Below are 18,431 nucleotides of genomic sequence, written 5' to 3'. Positions count from 1 at the left end.
AAATCTTACAAATCCAAAATATTTTCCCAGGAGATAATAACACCGACTAATTTTGGTTTTAAATAATAAATTATAAATTCAAAACATGAAGCTAAATCACAAACTCTCTATTGAAAATGACAATGATTTTTTGATGTAACATGTACCTAACCGATTTTTTTTTCAAAACGAAACACACGAGTTACTATGATCTTACTCACAATTTATGACTACGGCCGTATGTTGTAGCTTAGCCACTGGGAAATGCCAATAGAAATGGCGTATTTCAAAAAAATACTACGAGTACCTTATTCTTAGGTCAATAATTATTACAAAGCAAACATTATTCGTAGAATGTTTATCACATTTGAATGGTCAAAGACATAGCTTATAATCAGTATCTTTGAAAGTATCTTTAAATGTGTAAATCTTGCCTATTTGTTTTAATAAAATGCCTAATTCTTGTCAAATTTGGGATAATAGAGATTATCAATATAATTTTTTATCGTGAATATTTTACAAAAATTATCTCGTAATAAATTATACTAATGGTTTTATAAATGCGTTTAAAAATTAATAAATGTAAAAAATCTTAACACTACTGCACAGTTATGTACCAAAATATGACTATTTTTTGGGATCATACATATTATCAATATATTTTTTTATTGTAAATATTTCACTATAATAATGTCAACATAAATTTAACTAATGGTTTTATAAATGCTTTTAAAAAATAATTAATATAAAAAAATTTAACACCACTTCACATGGACGTACTGAAATATGACTATATTCTAAAACATTAGAGCGAGAGGTTTGAAAGAATACTATTTTATGTAATAAAAATACTTTATGCAGTCATCAAATGTTTAAAATAAATATAAAGGATAATAAGGCTTCAAAATTATGTAAATATATTATCTACAACGTTTAAGGAATGTCCAGGATCATGCTTTGAAAATAGCATAAAAGCTCCATTTTGACATACGCTGAGCATGTCCACCCTTAAGGTCGTTTTTCGCTTATAGGTCTTCCGTAATACTACCGTATTCAATAAAAATCATTTTTTTATCATTATGGGATTTATCAATTTTAAAAGATATACTGAAGTTACATAGGTATATTATTGACATAACAAATAAAATAAATTCAAATGAATCGCAATTTAATAAAATAAATAAAACTACTTTTCCCGTGTTAGAGAATTAAATTCAGGAAATCCAACGTCAATAAAGTCAGTAAATAATTAATTATTATTTTGGAAATGATCAACAGATTTTGCTCAAAAAAAACAAGAATAACAATATTTTACAAAACATTGAAATTGTTGGGACCTAGAATATAAACAATTTATTAAAATTATTTATCTATCAGTAATGTAAATTTAACTCCGGTGAGTATTATTTTTTTTAACTGAAAATAAAATTATGGCTAGTAGGTGACTGACGGCTCTTGTAGTCTAATGCGTAACATACTGACTTCTCATTCGGGGGTTCCGGGATTGATTTCCGGTGAGGTAACAATACATATATATATAATTTTCTGAAATCCTGGAAGTTTTTTGTTAATGTTTTCTTCTACTACTGTCCATTAACTGAAGAGTGTGTCTTTGACAGTTGATTGAAGGTCTGTATTTTATATTTAGCTCTGAGGGGGTGAATTAAATTTAACCAATAAGCCTTTTAAAATGATCATTAAAACTATATACCTACATCAACATTTTTATTGGTTTAATATTTTAATATTTGATAAAATATATTACGATTGAACTTTTCCAACTAGTTGGAATGATTTAGCTCACATTCTTACTATTTTTGTATACATAATGTTTTAAAATTCGATAATTTAATACGTGGTTTTTATTTGTTCATCATTTTCTGGTAGCTATTCCATACTGTTAATCAATATTTTAAAATCAACGATTAATGTCTACATAAGTACTTATTTTTTTATTTATTTAGGTCAATCAATATAATCAATCATAGCATAGAGAATAAGTATAATTATTAAAATATAGAATAAAATAATATGTGATGGTCCCAATAACAGGCGAACACAAAAAACATTATAAATCAAATTAAATTAAATCAAATATTAGTTACAGTTGTAATAAATATAAGTTAGTGAAAATCCTTCAAAAATAAAAACACTAGTAGTAATCATAAAGAAAATAGAGGGATAGTATATATATATATATATAGATAAGAAGAAAATTGCATGTTTTTAATACAATAAAAAAGCAGTCATTTAGAAACAATAATTATTAATTGTCGATTTCGGAACAACTTAACTTGATACAGGCAAGAGAACAAAACAAACCCACTCGATCACTATGAAGATTCAAGAATCTGCAAAGTCGAGCCACCGAACAATAATTATAACATTTGGTAATTGTAAATTGTGGTTATGCCATATCATGTTGGAATGTCCTGTTTATCGTCTGCTAGACTAAAAAAACTGGTAATCTACAGAGACGCAGACTTCATGTCATCAATTTATACTAGATAAAATAATGTATAACCTTATAACAACGTCTTAAAGTAAAAGGTAAGAAAAGTTACTGGGATGTAAGGAGATCATGTTAATCATACACTTTAAGTTGACGTAATCTGAGCGTTACATTTTTGTAGCTTAATAATACGTGAGGCTATTACACTGTTCTTGTCAGTTTTCCTCTGTATGACATTTTTCTTGTCCTTGACTTTTTTAAGCTCAACTCAACGTAATTCTTCCACTTTCATACGAAATTAGCTATCACTTATGAAATATACTCCCACAGAATCCATGTCCATAAATATTGAAGATAAATATAGGGTTCATGAATATTTATTATGACATGAAAATAATGTCATATTATTTGAATGTTAAAATTGAACATACGATTGTCAGTAGAAGAAAACGACTTTATCAGTTATGGGTATATTACAATCGTAGATTAGAGACACACATTTACGGCATATGGTGGACGCCAAGGTCTTATCATTTTCACGTACTATTGGGTATATTTTGATAACATCTGAATTTATTTATTTTCACGTATTGTTCTGTTTTACCAAATTATTCCAAGGTTATTTATGAGTTGGATTTATAAAATATTTTTCAAAATTTACTTGATTAACACATGGATAAAAAAATATGTATTTTGTTTGTGTCTAGTATCTTTAACTATTATTCATATAAGATTTATAGACCATGGATTCCAAACATATAGGCCGTTAAGCATATTGAGTAAGTGCTGAATATTTTCATCTATAAGAATGTTTTTTTCTGAGGTTAAATAGCACGCATTACATCACAAAATATTGCAGTAAATTGTTTTAAAAGTTTTTGGAAGTTTATGGAAAGATCGATGCACATTTTTTTTGAATTATTAACCATGTCCTTGCTTTTAAACTTTTAATACAGGGTCAGCATTGCCAACCGTACTATAAATATTATAGTATTTGTACTATAGTTTTCGTCTACCTACGTACTATGTACGATATAAAACAGGTATAGTACGCCCAAAATACTATAAATTTCAAAATTCAGAAAAAAGTTGGCAATAATAGAGAGAGAGAAGTAATAGCTCTAAAGCTGTTCCGGAGAACTAAAATACCTACATTTTGAAATGCTGACTGAAAAAACGAGACGTTAATTACTTTACACTTGAATTTTTGTCTAAAAAAGTGACGTTAATTACTTAACGCAAATTTTTTTTTAAATGCAGAAAAGTATTGCTCATTCAACGCGTACTATTTTGTTTGCCGAAACACTATAATTTTGGAGGCTCGGTACTATAATTCCACTTTGGGAATATTATGGCAACTATAACAACAGGGTGGTTGTTAATAATTTTGAACAATCACAAACACCCAGGCTTTGAGAAAATCACACCTAAATATTGTGTCCTCACCGGGAATCGAACCCAAAACTCTAGAGTGGAAGGCCAACGCCTTACACATTGCACCACGAGACCCGCTTCTATATACAATTAAAATAAAGATAAAAACAAAACATCGACGATAGAGACTGAGATAGCTAGACTGAACCACTAAATTTCAAGATATTAGTCTACTAAAACTAAAAGGATTGCTGGATCATTCGAAATAATGAAAGTATCTGTATCAGAGCAAGACTTACTAAGGGTTATATAATTATAATGGAGTTCTACTACGTAAACGCTAGTTCAATTTATTAATTAATAATCATTATGATGACTATGACGTTCAATCAAATGTGTTTTTTTTCTCAATAATTTCCACAAAGTTCTTTCATATTCGTACCATTGCAAAAACACCGACCGTCTGCGAATAGTCGATCCGTTGTTATTAATAATATATACATGTTACATTATATAGGATGAATAACATATTGTTGTGTATCAGAAACCATATGAAAAAGTACTTATGTAGAAAAGGGATCTTCGTTTCAGTATACGTTTAAAAATTCTCGACACACGGCAATTTAATATTGTATGTTTGCCAACCTTCCGAGGTGAATAATATAAGATAAGCCATGAAATCATGGAAAAACTATACTTTATTCCACATACGCACGTACCAAAGCTCATACATATTTATATGTTGTTTTTTATTTGTTGAAAGCTCGTATAAACCTTTGAGAACTCACTCTATGGAACACTTTGAATAACACTGTTTTTAGTCGACTCACGTGAGATTGCCTTTTATGTAACAATCCGCGAAGACAAGAAATAAAATAAAACAACCAAAAATTATCGTTTTTTGTCACACCCACGAAGCTATACAATACATACACATACATAATATTTTGAATAATATAATAGGTAGGTACATAATGTTAAACATGATTATTCTTTATTTTTGGTCCCGAAACTTACCTACAGTGGAACTAAAAACAGAACTATATCATTATTAGCTATTAATTGAAATGCCCACCTGTATCGTGTATCGTAATAGATTACGTACTTACTTAATCTAATGCCAAATCAATGAAAAGTATAATTTCTGAACTTAGTTAAATATGTAGTTTTAACGTGATAAATTTTACCTCTCAGTATGAAGTTTACTAATGAATGATACACATTATTAAGAATTATTTACGATAATTACACATTTCAGTTAATGATACTGATTGAAAAGGAAGCGCCATTTTAAATATTAATTTGTAAATATTACAGTGGCTAGTTCGATAGAAGAAAATCATAAAAAATATAATAATTAATTCATATTGTTTTATTTTGTTTTATCCAAACATTTCAGTAAAAACTGATCGTATACGAGTAGTCTTCGTGCATTTTAATTAGAAAATTTTAACGAATATTTTCATACTTTATATAAACGTTGCTAAATTTTCGTTTTGTAAGTTCAATAGATACTTACAGATGGACGTATAAAATGTCAATTAGCTCAATCTGTGGTACCTAATGAAAAAAATATTATATATTATTAAACAAATTCTCGTAGTAACTAAAACCTAGGGGCGGAACGTTATACGAAAGTATGGTGAAGCAGGCATGTTATATAAAAAAAAGTATGGCGAGGCAGGCTGGTAATCAGTTTGCGGCAAAATTAAGGTTAACATTATTAATTATATGAGTACGTTATAATGACAAAAGTAAATCCTCCGTGATGCCCTACATTTTTTATCGCTTCACTATTTTTCGTAAATTGTCGGCTATTGTTGGCCTGATTCATTCAGTTGTATGAGAAAGCCGATTCCTTGCCCCTCTTCTTATTTAATACCTCTATTAATTTCAATCAATACGTTAAATAGTTAAGTTTGCTCCGTTTGCTGAATTTATACTATTAATAGATAGGGGAACATGTATATTCTTTACTTTATTTTACAAGGCGAATCTGAGTAGCTGTATTATTCCAGAACGAAACACGTAAGCTTCGCTCGATCCCACACGCTGACATCATTCGACGATGCCGGCGCCCGCAGAGCGCGCCCCCGCGGTCCAAGAGACGGAACTGAAAGACTTCTCGATGGAAGAACTCGCCCTGAACAGCAGCAACTGCAGCAACTTCAGCAGCAGCAACTACAGCAGCAACAATTACAGCAGATTCCGCCCCACCAACCGCCCCCCGTCTCCATGCCTCTACCCCACCCGCAATACCAGCAACAGCAGCCTTATCAGCAACCCGTACAGCAAATTGGACAGCCTTTCCCCACGCAGATTCCTATCGGACACTTTCCTCAAGTAAGTTTTATTTGGTACTAAACCATATTCATCTGTATTTTTTAATCAATATTATTTGTTTTAATATTATATTATCTGAACGTACTTTTTTTATTTGTAGTTTTTAAACGTCTGACACTAGTATCACACATTATCACGCGATACATACAAAATCGCGCAACCATTGTTTGATTACGGAGGCGAATTCCTTCGTTTCATACGCAGCGAACATCACCGCAAGATAATAAGTTCGCTGACGTGTACATATTATATATTATTATAATATGTGAATTGCTTGCAACTTTATTTTCTACGTGTGAAATGGTGATTAAACTTACAATTTGTAATATTCGCTCATTTAAATATAACAGTAACATTTAAATTACTTTATTATTTATATCAAACTATGATTGTTGAGGACACAATTAAACGCGCTCGTTTGTATTAAAGTTTTAACTAAATTTATCTAAATAGTTTACAATATGTTATTTCATATTTTATTACTAAGTTTAAAAATATATATTATATAGGTACCTAATGAAATAATTGATTTCTTAACATTACAACGTCTGCAGATATTTCTGTATTATTTGTCAAAATACATAATTTAATTTCAATTACGAGACACTTCATTTTCTAGTACCTTTTGGTTGTAAAATTACATCACTTCAATTCAAACACAATGATATTAGTATTCTTATCAATTAACTATAATATTATGCACAACAAACAGTATAAGGCTAACATATTTTTTAAGACTGTTTTCCATATTATATCAAAATAAAATAAATATTTGCCCGGTTAAACCCAAACCTTTTTATTGTGAAATTACATGTCGCATGCTTATTATTAGGCATTTTTTCTTTTGATTTACTTCGTATGTCCATGTTAAAAGAACACAAGTATATATTACCTAAATATATGTATTTTGGTAGGGTCTATTTTTGTTTGTTTTTTCCTGAATACATTTCCACTCTTTTGAGTTATAATAAGTATTATATAACACACGCTTATACGCGCGTCCTTTTCCGCATTCCATAATGTACGATCAAAGGAATTTGATATTAAAAACATTCGTTGAAAATTGTGCATGGATGTAAGAAAAATAGAATCCCCATTAACATAAAACCATCTTACAATAACACAGCAATAATAAATAAGATATTAAATTTATATATAATGAACTTAACAGTATTCATAAAATTAAATATATACGTATATTACTAACCTCATTAATTCTTAATATAAAATAACTCAAACAACAGACAATGATGACCAATTATTATGTTTGTTATAATATGCACATAATAATAAAAACTATTTACGTGAATACAATTTACACTCTATTGTATTAGTTGAACATAATTTTATTGAGGTATTCAAAGGATTTGTGAGTTTATAATTAATTAGTATGACATAGTTTTTCTTCAAATAGTTATGTTTAATCAATACAATAATTGATCACATGTGACTACCCACTAAGTTGGTTGACTAGATTAATATCCATTACTCGTTTTCCAAAATACGATTAAATATCAAATTATTTCAGTTCTTCATCAACATACTGGTATAAATAGCTGTCTATAATGTTACACCAAAGAATTTCTACTTCTAATCTGTCATTTATATATTATGTATAAAATAGTATATAGTAATAAAAACAATATTATGTCAGGTACTTAATAAGACTATTTTAGCAGTATACAGTAAATTTATTAATGCAATATAGGAAAGAGTTTATTAAATTATTAACAAGTGCAACTACGTTATAACTAAAATTTAAAGAGATCTTTACACCGGTTGAGGTTATTAATTAAGGATTGAAGATGAAAAATTTTCTTCTACTTTTTTTTCTTCAGAAATACTTTAACCTTCATTACTATAATACAATATATCAGCATAGAAAAAGAAAGCACGGGGTCCCAGCAAAACTGCCTGAACCAAAACCGCCCGGACATTGCCGCCCAGAGATTGCTGTCAAAATAATTTATTTTTATATAATATTATATTTTAGACACAGAGATTAAAAAAAACATACGAATAAAGATAGGTATTTTAAAATAAAATTTCAATATTGTGTGCTAACCTTCTTAAATATTCTAAATTAGAAATACTACTATAGAAAGGCATTAACTCTTGCAGTCTTTCATTTAATTGGATTTAGTAGTAATTGTTAAAAGCTGGTGATTTTAAGTTATTACTCTACTAACAGCTACAACGGATTAAATCTCAAATTACACTGATTATCGTAAATATCTAAATTTCTATCAATACGCAATTCGAAAAACCAAAAAAACACTTGTTTTATATTTATTTATTTTTGCGGGCGGTTATGTCTAGGCAGATTTGTCCGAGAGGTATTGACGAGCAGTGGTACGAGCGCATTTGGTTTTGCGGCAATGTCTGGGTGGCAAAGTCTAGGCGGCAATGTCCGGGTTGTTTTTTCGGGGTGCCAGAAAGCACTTATTGATCATATTAATAACCATGGAATACTTTAACGTTGTATATATTGAAAAATTTTAATAAAAACTTTTTAATGTTATTAAATTCATATTTATTTATCTTTGCAGTCAATACAAGCTCAGGTGTTCTCAATAAATGGTCCGGTCCCAGTTCACGGCCAGCTCCATCCGGCAATAGTCGCCGCCCACTTTCCCGCCGGCCATCTTGTCTCCATGCAGAGTCAGCACCACATGCCTGTACCACATTCAGTGCCTGTTCCGATGCCCCAAGAGGATTCGACCAAAGTCGTGGTCTTAGGTAAGTCAATAGTAGTATCTGGCACTACTGTTCTAAGCTTTTAAGATGTAAGGTAGACAGAAAATTCATCTATATAAACCACGTTGATTATTTCTTCCTTTTAGAAATACTGGAAGGTCTGGAAGCGTCGGATTTTAAATGTTTATTATAATGTATAAAAATAAGACTAGAGATTTTATAAATATAGCTTTCTTCGTAAAATAGTGATGTATCCATCTGGTAATATTATCAATTAGCTACCAACCATCAAGTGATGTTTTCAAGATCATCTTTTATTTTCCACAATGAGAAATATGGTATACTCTAACTCGTAATTTAGGGAAACGTAGAGAGAAACAAAAAGAGATTAGGTTACATATAAACACATATATATAATTTTAAAACACTTCTGAAAAATATATAACGAAGTACTATAAAAAATCTTTTTGAAAAAAACTATGACACCCAGCAAGATTCGAACCTGTGACCCCCCGAAATTCGCGTCCATGTGATCTAATCACTAAACTATTTATACGTGTCTTATCGAATTGTTAACCTATTAACTAATGGTATTTACAATATTCTCTGAAGCGCTTTCTAAATTGTGTTACTTATTGGCAATCGGATTTTGTATTTTTAAATGAAATTATTAAGTTACCTTAATTACTAACCAGTATCAGTTCAATGAAAGAATGTTACATTCTACATTCTTCAATCTTATGAAATATTCGATGAATAAAAAATTAGTTCATAAAAATATATTTTATATTTTGTATGATTCTACTTAATTTTGTAATGGCCAGGACCGGTTTCGACCAATCATGCAAAACTTGTCAGTATGTTTGGTTAAACTATTTTTGAATATATAAATAAATAAAATGATTTAACAATATAACATTCGTTATTAATTGAAAACATGTATATTTTAACACCTCACAAACATACATTTTGCATTATAAAAATACTTATAGCGACCGACACTTTGTTTTATTGAACGTATTAAAACATATCATCGTCATCATCAGACAGGGTTGATCCACTGTTGAATACAGGCATCCCCTAGTTTATTCAACTCTTCCAGTCCATAGTTCTTCGCTGCCACGTAGATTCGAACTTTTTTTTGTGATTTTACCGAGGCTTTGACTGCGACTCGCTGTCATATCACCTCTTCTCTTCTAGAAAGGGATCCGTCGATCCCTCACTCCTATTCTGTTAAATAACTTTACAATTTTACCTAGCTCTTCCGTCTTACCCATCGTCAGGACACCTTCAATTCGTCGACATTCTCATAGATATCCGCAATTCGCAGCTGTACTCTGTGAAGTTCATATTTAGGGCATTGTAGTGCTATATATACAATGTCCTCTAAAACATGACATTCATCGTAGAGTTGCGATTTTCTTCTTCCCATGAGGATATCAAATCTGTTGCCCATTGTGTGCCCTGTTCTTAGCCTCAGTATTAACTAAACCTCAAGATTCGAACTTTATGCATTATCTTTTCATTCAGAATCGATGACTGACACCTTTAAACAACAAAACCATAATTGGTTAATATCTCAGAAACCTACTGGAAAAAATCTTGACAAAAATATTGCGCCACACAGGACTCGAACCTATATTCATCGAGTCCTGGTCAATTTTTTTTACACATTTAGCTACCTGTTTCCCACCTAATTACAACCGAAATTAACTTATAGTCGTGCAACTGAAGCGCTTTTCAAATTTTGCTAATATTTTCGACAGGCTTCCATGACCTAGATTACAAACACTCATCAATAATAACCCTTGTGGTATTTATTTATGCATTTTTTGGAGAAAAAAAATACAAAATTTTCTGGTCCTCAAGATATGGTAATTGACACTGTTTGCATATTTTTGTTCATTGAACAAAACTCCAATTATGTACCCAAATCCAGTCTGCACTGCTCACCCATCTCTTATTCCACCACTGTTTATACATATTGATAATTAATGACAGACTTTGATTGCTCAAGCATGGATTTTGTTTTTATTTGATTTACCTGAAGTCCCATTTCCTTGTATGTAAAGATACTTATTTGATCATTTTTATTATGTAATATGCATTTATATCCTCAACTTATTATATGAGATAAGATCATAAAATAATGTACTGATAATAAATTAATATATATAAATATTTTACATTAAGAGTGATACTACCATCCATTGTAGTAAAGACTAAATTTAATATTCTTTAAAATGGCTCGAATCCTTAATACTTTGGACGCTGAAGACGCACATGCGCGTAATGACCAGGCGGCCGATCGATGTAATTAACGTGCATTTTAAAGGTGCTAATTAAAACCTCATTATATAGTCAGCAGCGAATGAGTTAAATACCAAGAACAAATAATAATTTGCGTACCAAATACCTTCCTCAAATTCTAAGGATTTATTTTGCTCTTAATACAATTGCTACCCGTAATATTGTTATAAATAAAATAAAATTATATTCTATTTTTTTTCATTTATTTCAATAGAAAATACATTGTTATCTGTTATCAAAAGACAAATTGTATAATCTAGTACAGATGTAACAGTCTATTTTGGACAAAAGCATTTTCATAATAAAGCTATAAATAGATTTCAGGGAAGTCAAATAATGATATTCATGCGATGAAAAATTCAACCCCGTTAAAATTATGTAAATTTAATCAGTGCTTATAATATGAAAATCTTCAATTAATCATATTAAAGTCAAAACCACCAGTACTTAAAAAATAGAATATAAGTAGACAATCTAAATTTCAGGGCTATTTTTTTAAAGTGTTTTTTTTTTCTTGCAGTATTTTAATATAAAGTTTTAGCAAAAGTTTTAAGATGTATGAAAATTGAGAGGAGAGGTGGATTCTTATGAAAGTTATTTAATCCCTCGCGGACTTCATTACCATAATTTATAAGAGTTTCTTTCATAATATTTAATCTTTTATAAATTCGAAAGAAACTTTGAAGTGCGCAAGGCAGTTGAAATTTTTAGTGGCCTGAATATACATAACAAAGGACGTGATTTTCTTATTTATTTCGGTATTTATATTGTTAGGAAACTTTTGCATGAAGTAAATCGTCTAATTAAAATGAACACTGATATTAAACTTTAATTTACATTGTAAAATATATATAAGTGTTTCGTTTGATCATACGGTAAGATGATCAAGATCATGTTTATATATGTAATTATATGTTCAAATTATGTACTACAATAATACAAATAAAACAAACCTCAGTGAATTCTTGACTATACACGGTGGATTTGCTGCAAATTTCGTTAAGTTTGGAGTAGTCATCCGACCAACATTTCCATGTGGTGGAGAACTACATGATTCAAACCATATCCTCTGGCAATGTCCGATAATGTGCTCCGAAAGGAAAGATGTGCTCAAGTCGGTCCAACCAGCTGTTGTACCTACCGAGCCATCCGACATGTTTGCTATAAAGGCCAACTATAATGCTTTTTTTTTTAAATTTCGGCGTCTTATTGCGGACGTGAAGATCTCTTCAGATAGTTTACCATACGTCCGTATTATTTTAGATTTTTTTTTACATATATGAAAATTAATTAGAATCACTGATATTGATTGTTAATTCTCCGTGTTCATCTCTCACATGGGCACTTTTATTAGAAAGTCTCTGTAAACTCATTTAAAGCAAACTTGAGTACGTGGCGACGTTAGTCTTGGGCATCTGCTCCTGAGACTTTCCCAGGCGTAAACAACTGGTGATGCTTCACATCCAAACGTAGAGCCTCGTGATAGGCTCGATTAAGACCGATTGTGGTGCGGGGTGGTTGGTTTGGAGTGACCGATTTCAAAAAAAAAAAATTTTTAATGGTCTCTTAGAATTAATAGATATAGTCATAAATTAAGAGTTGCCCAACGTGGCATGGATAAGTATATATCGGCTATCACGCGTCATAACAGTAAAAAATATATATTTGATAAGGATATTAACAAAAGCATGCGACGTAATTAAGTTTGCAAAAACCCTTAGAATGAGATGGGTTGGACACGTAGCCTGCAGACAGGGTGGCGGATAGGCGAATGCGATACTAATGCTATATAAGATTACAAAAAAACTGCGCCAAGGTACGCTGGATTAATGAAATATTAAAATTTAGCAGAAAAATGTGGCATCAAACGACAATTCAAATTTCAAAGACAAATTATAAATTCAAAGCGTTCACGACATGACATAAAGTAAGTGTTAACAATTTTCAAATAAAAATAGAAGGTAATATAAGTAAATAATACCTACTTCCAATAATAAATTATTAAAAACAAAAGTGCCTGGAAGCACACAGAGTGAACTAGGTTGATAGACCTTACCTTAAAAACTTACAAAACAACGTCCAGAAAAATTCACCCTCACGTAAGTGAAATAAATCAATATCCGAAGCGATTTGAATAAACATAGTTATTGCCTCGTAATTGGTATTACTAATTACAGGTTAGTTTTGCACCTTGGGAGAATAAACAACGGATGCCCCCGATTTCTAAGATAAATTATCAGAGACACACAGGTCAATACTTGCTATTCCCTCCACCACCCGCCACGTTTCCACACCTATTATGCAGGCGTACCGTAGCTTAACGAACGTTAGGCGCTATTCAAATTTGTGCCGAAAGTATCCCTAGAGCAACTTCCCAAGACCTTGGTTGGCGTCAATACTACCAATAATAGCAGAGTTTCCATTTACGCCGCGTATAAGTCGGAAAAAAATATGTAGCTAAATAAAGATCCCTTCTAGCCTTTATGCTACAGTATGTAAACATACTTAAGAGAAAGTCAGTCGGATAGAGCTACGGATAATATCCATACAGCCGAAAGTAAAGGATTCTCAAAATTACTTCTGGACTCTCTCCACCATAAGGCCGTACTTCAACTGATACGGGGCCCAGACAATAGACCCACTCTCAAGTCTGCTTCTAACTAAGGAGTTATAGAGAATTTTTAGTACCGTAATATCCGAATAGAATGGAAGTATGCAAGACAAAGACCGTACGATACGTATAATAATTGTTTACGATTCCTAAAATAATTCCCGAATAACCTGAGATATCGATCAGACGATTTGATTAATTGGAGTTTTTCCATCAGAATATGCTGATCGACTGAATCGAAACTATGAATCGAGAAGAGTGGAAAGAGGGCTTTATTCAGTGGTAGATTGAAACTGATGATGGTGATGATTACATATTAAATATATCAGTGGCGAAGGCACCATAGTACGCGATTATTTGAAGCCTACGTTATAATAAAAATAGATAGAAAGTATTTAAATTAAAATAAATAAAACAATATGCGGGAACCAATTTCTCTATAAATATATTATATCGAAAAATAAAAATAAAAACCATTTATCTTCAGAATTTAGAATAAATAAAAAATAAGTGTCAAGCAGCGCCACGCGTTCTCTAGCGAGTATTGAAATATAGATTAATTCGAGATGATTTTGGCGTGCTTTTTATATGAACTGCGTGTTACGTGACATCGGAGTAGTCTGGCTTATTTTATATGATTCTATAAGCTTAAAAGACGAAGCCTCCGCATATATTTAGTGTCGATGACTGCCGCTTTAATCAAATAATAATTAATAATGCCATAATTTCTATGGGTTCAATCGCGTCATATAAAGATAGAATATTTTTAAAAATAAGTAAAAAATTTATCTCGTGACTCTTATTTATCAGTTAATTCAGTCATAGACTAACATAATTAAATTATTTTTTTATTTAGTTGTTTTCTTTATTTTTGGCTGATGATACCGCTATATTTAACAATGATATATTTTTGGGCGTATGTTACGTGTAGGTATTGGAAAATATATAATTTATATTCATCGCTCAATTGTATATCGTCAGTGAGCTATTAAAATTTCATCGATTTATTGTGACGTTGACATTAGTGTGTACATATTAATCAGTAGTAATATCGTATTATGATATTATTTCCCGTAAGTATACCTGACAAGTGTGCTCTTTTTTCTGATCTCCAAAGCCTTCCTCTTTCCAAAAGTTACCCTTCGCCACTGATATAAATATATATAATATAGAATCCATGTAAAGTTTTTGTAAGAACGGATAAGGCCATCCTTTTTATTTGTGATATCTGATATCTAAAACAATATTACATGTTATTTATTATCTTCCAAGATAAATATCAAGGGTGGTCTTGCGTAACAGAATGATACCTACGTGAAATTTAATTATGTTAATATTAATAAAACCCTTGCCTTTATTTTCAGAGAAAATAAAACGTGGACCAATGAAAACCCAAGCAACACAAACCGAAGTCTGCCTAGGAAGAAAGCCTCTGCCTCCGAATTATTTATCTTTGAGCCCCAGAACCGTCAAACGAGTACGTATAATTGTCTATCCATATCAAATAAGTCCATTTCCCAGTAACTACATTATACTTTCAGGCATAGATACTTTTGTTACTTTTGTTTTGTACCCGAATCACTCGAAACGATATACATAAAAGATCTATTATTCATAATAACGAAAATATTATATTACTATTTTCCTACATGCTTTACTCCATTTATATTTCCTAGTATTTGGTTATTTACTCATAAACGATTCCGCCAGACTAAACAGTTTTCAAAATTGTTTATATTCTCCTGAATGACCGAACTAATCAGACGATTGTTTTACTCTTCAAAATATTACTTACCCAGTAAACATTACAGTAATATAATATATTTCACGTTATACCAAATATATATATTTTCACGTTACTTTAGGTCAATTAATAATCCTTATACTTATCATCATCATCACGCATCTGAGAACCCAGTCTGGATCCGTGTCCGGAAACTTATACGTATGCAGTTCACCGTATCACACTTCACCGTAAAAATGTTGTATCGGAAATATATGGCCGTATATTAAAGACCGTCCAACTTCTTTGAGTCGTATAGTAGCTACTGACATAAAATTCATGTCTAAATAAAACACGGTTCTTGTCGGCTTACACTTTACAGGAAGCTTAGCTTAGCAGCAAACAAATTTTTAAAATAGCTGATATACTGGATAATTTGTTAGGTTAGTTTAGGTTAGGTTAGGTGAGATTTTCATTCTTGAATTCATGAATTTTGCGAAAATAAGCTATGAAAATTGAATTAATTTTCGTATTGAATCTAATAAAATTGGAAACCCTATAGTACACGGTCATCTCTTTCCGATAAGAAAACTCATGGCGGACTATGCTACGGTGAATTGTTTTACGTACAATTTACATGTAACCGTCTGGATACTAACTTCGACTTATGTTGATCAGACATTCAATATTTCGGTAATTCAATCAATAAATCAATAATATTCAAAATTAAAATTTAGATACTTACATATACTTACATTTGTTTAAAAAATATATAATATGAAAATTAATATATCCTATTGTCAAATATTAAACGACTTGGAGGGCAATAAAAATGTAATAAATAAAATACAACAAGACAACAGGAACTATTTTGAATGATCTCATTTAACAGTTTTAAAATAATTTATGTATGCGTTGTTCAAGATTTTTGAATAAAAATATATTTTAGAACAAAATTCATTTGGATTTTCTTCCATTATCCCACTGCGTCAATTTTCTTTTAGTAGTCAGTTATTAACAGCTTCATCTAGCCAGAGATTGTTTTTATTGTACAAAATAGCACAATTATTAAATATACTTATTAAAACAACTTTCTTTGATATTTTAATAAATTACATTTTTCTATCACACAGCCTAACAAAATTTTTGGCTGATCGACGTGTATACGTAAAGAATAAATCTACATCGAAAATCACAAACCAATTTACTTACTGAATATCATTTTTTCAATATTAATTTACGATATCTCATTAATGCTTTTATCCGGTAATTCATTTATTAAATATTTAGATTAAATCAGGAGCAGACCTCTGCAAATAGTACAATAATACATCAACTATGTTTCAACTATTTCTATATTACAGCTAAAAATCATACAATATATTATAATTGTATCAGCCGAAATAACTATTTTTAAATTTTAACTAATTCTTTTCTAAAAACACAATGTTAAATCTGGTGAGCGAAAATTCCAAAAAATGTTAAATCATGTTTTACAGAAAGCTTCTCGGGAGTATAAAAATAAACACACAAGAATAATGCAATTTTTAAATGTGTCACAACAGATGTTGTTAAAAAAGAGGGTGGTTTTATTTTATTTTAGGTAAAAATGGTGGCTCAGGGCGTCCAAACAAATGGCGGCTTAAATGGTAACAATGGAAAAAAGCTTCTTAAAAGCAACTCAGAAGCTGGTGACGCAAGATTTGTTGTTTCAATAGGAACCGGACCGTCATCAAATAGGCAACACCAGCAATTTAGTTTTAGCGAAAGGTATGTGCATTTTTATTTATATGGATTTATAATCGTTATGTTTATAATAAAAAGCTGACAGAATAAGCCATATCATTATAATTATATGTCTCCATATGCAATGTTGATAATATTTAAAATACTTAATGTGATTTAAACAGAATACAAATTACATTTACGAAGTCTATTTAGATTAGTTTAATTTTATAAATATATATAGATATACCTTCAATCTATATGGAAAATTTGATTGAAAATTAAGTAGTGTACAAACCATATATCCATGGTGAAGGATGGAGGAAGGCTGTTCAGATTCAACATAAATAGTGGACACTAAACTTTGTCAGTCATACCTTTTTGCAGATGGTGTTGGTTAGTTTTTAAAATTTAATTAAATATGGCTAAACCAAACCATAATAGTTTAGGTATGCCATGGCGATTTCATAAAAAAGTGCATACTTTTTCTTATTTTACAAATTAAGGGTAAATGTTACAGATGGTGTTGGTCAGTGTTTTCAAATTCATTCAGCTCTGTCTACCCAAACCACAATCGATTTATCTATAAAGGATCTAAAACTATGTATGGTTTAATGAAAATTTTTTAGATATTTTATAGATAAATGATTTGTTTTACTATTATCTACTGTAGCTTGGATTCGGCAAGGCTTAATTGAATTTTAAAAACTAACAAACACTATGTACTCATTGTAATATTAGTACAATAAAAACAAAAATGTTTGACTGGCAGAGTTTAGTGTGCATTATTTATGTCAGATCTTAAAAGCCTATCTCTACCCTTTGCCACTGCGTATACTATAAATTCCAAGTATCTCAAGAAATATTCAATGAATATCAATAATAACATTATACATTTATTGCTCAATTTTATTAACTATATTTTTCTAAAAGATTCTTTATAATGTATTGATTGTGACTTTCTTGGTTGATTATTATTCTTGACTTTAATATTATGGGAATGTGTTTTTAATATCGCAGATCTATCTCTGCAATAAATCAAACCATATTTTTTATCGACTGCTCGTCAATATCTATTTAACAACAATACCTTCCGTGGGTAATATTATGTAAAACGTAGTTGGTAAAAATACATTTTTCAAATAGCATCCCTACGATCAAAAGTCTTTGCATGCCAGTGACATAATATTATACCTACTTCTGTATAAACTGCTATT

The 18,431-nt window shown here is 30.4% G+C and overlaps 1 protein-coding gene across 1 annotated transcript in view; it reads left to right on the top strand.

Annotated features, from left to right (window-relative positions):
• The window catches only part of LOC147068395 (uncharacterized), a 65,727-nt gene that overhangs the window by 13,250 nt on the left and 34,046 nt on the right, over positions 1 to 18,431 (top strand). The window contains exons 2-5 of the mRNA XM_085952978.1: positions 5,824 to 6,148; positions 8,698 to 8,887; positions 15,131 to 15,243; positions 17,093 to 17,259. Of these exons, the coding sequence (XP_085809104.1) occupies positions 6,041 to 6,148; positions 8,698 to 8,887; positions 15,131 to 15,243; positions 17,093 to 17,259 (578 nt within the window). The 5' untranslated portion in view covers positions 5,824 to 6,040. The remainder of the gene's footprint in view (positions 1 to 5,823; positions 6,149 to 8,697; positions 8,888 to 15,130; positions 15,244 to 17,092; positions 17,260 to 18,431) is intronic.

Source organism: Rhyacophila brunnea, unplaced genomic scaffold (genome assembly GCF_057557595.1).
Source record: "Rhyacophila brunnea isolate RB1 unplaced genomic scaffold, BYU_Rbru_1.0 scaffold_3, whole genome shotgun sequence".
NCBI lineage: Eukaryota > Metazoa > Arthropoda > Insecta > Trichoptera > Rhyacophilidae > Rhyacophila > Rhyacophila brunnea.
This window is presented reverse-complemented; position numbering and strand designations above follow the sequence as displayed.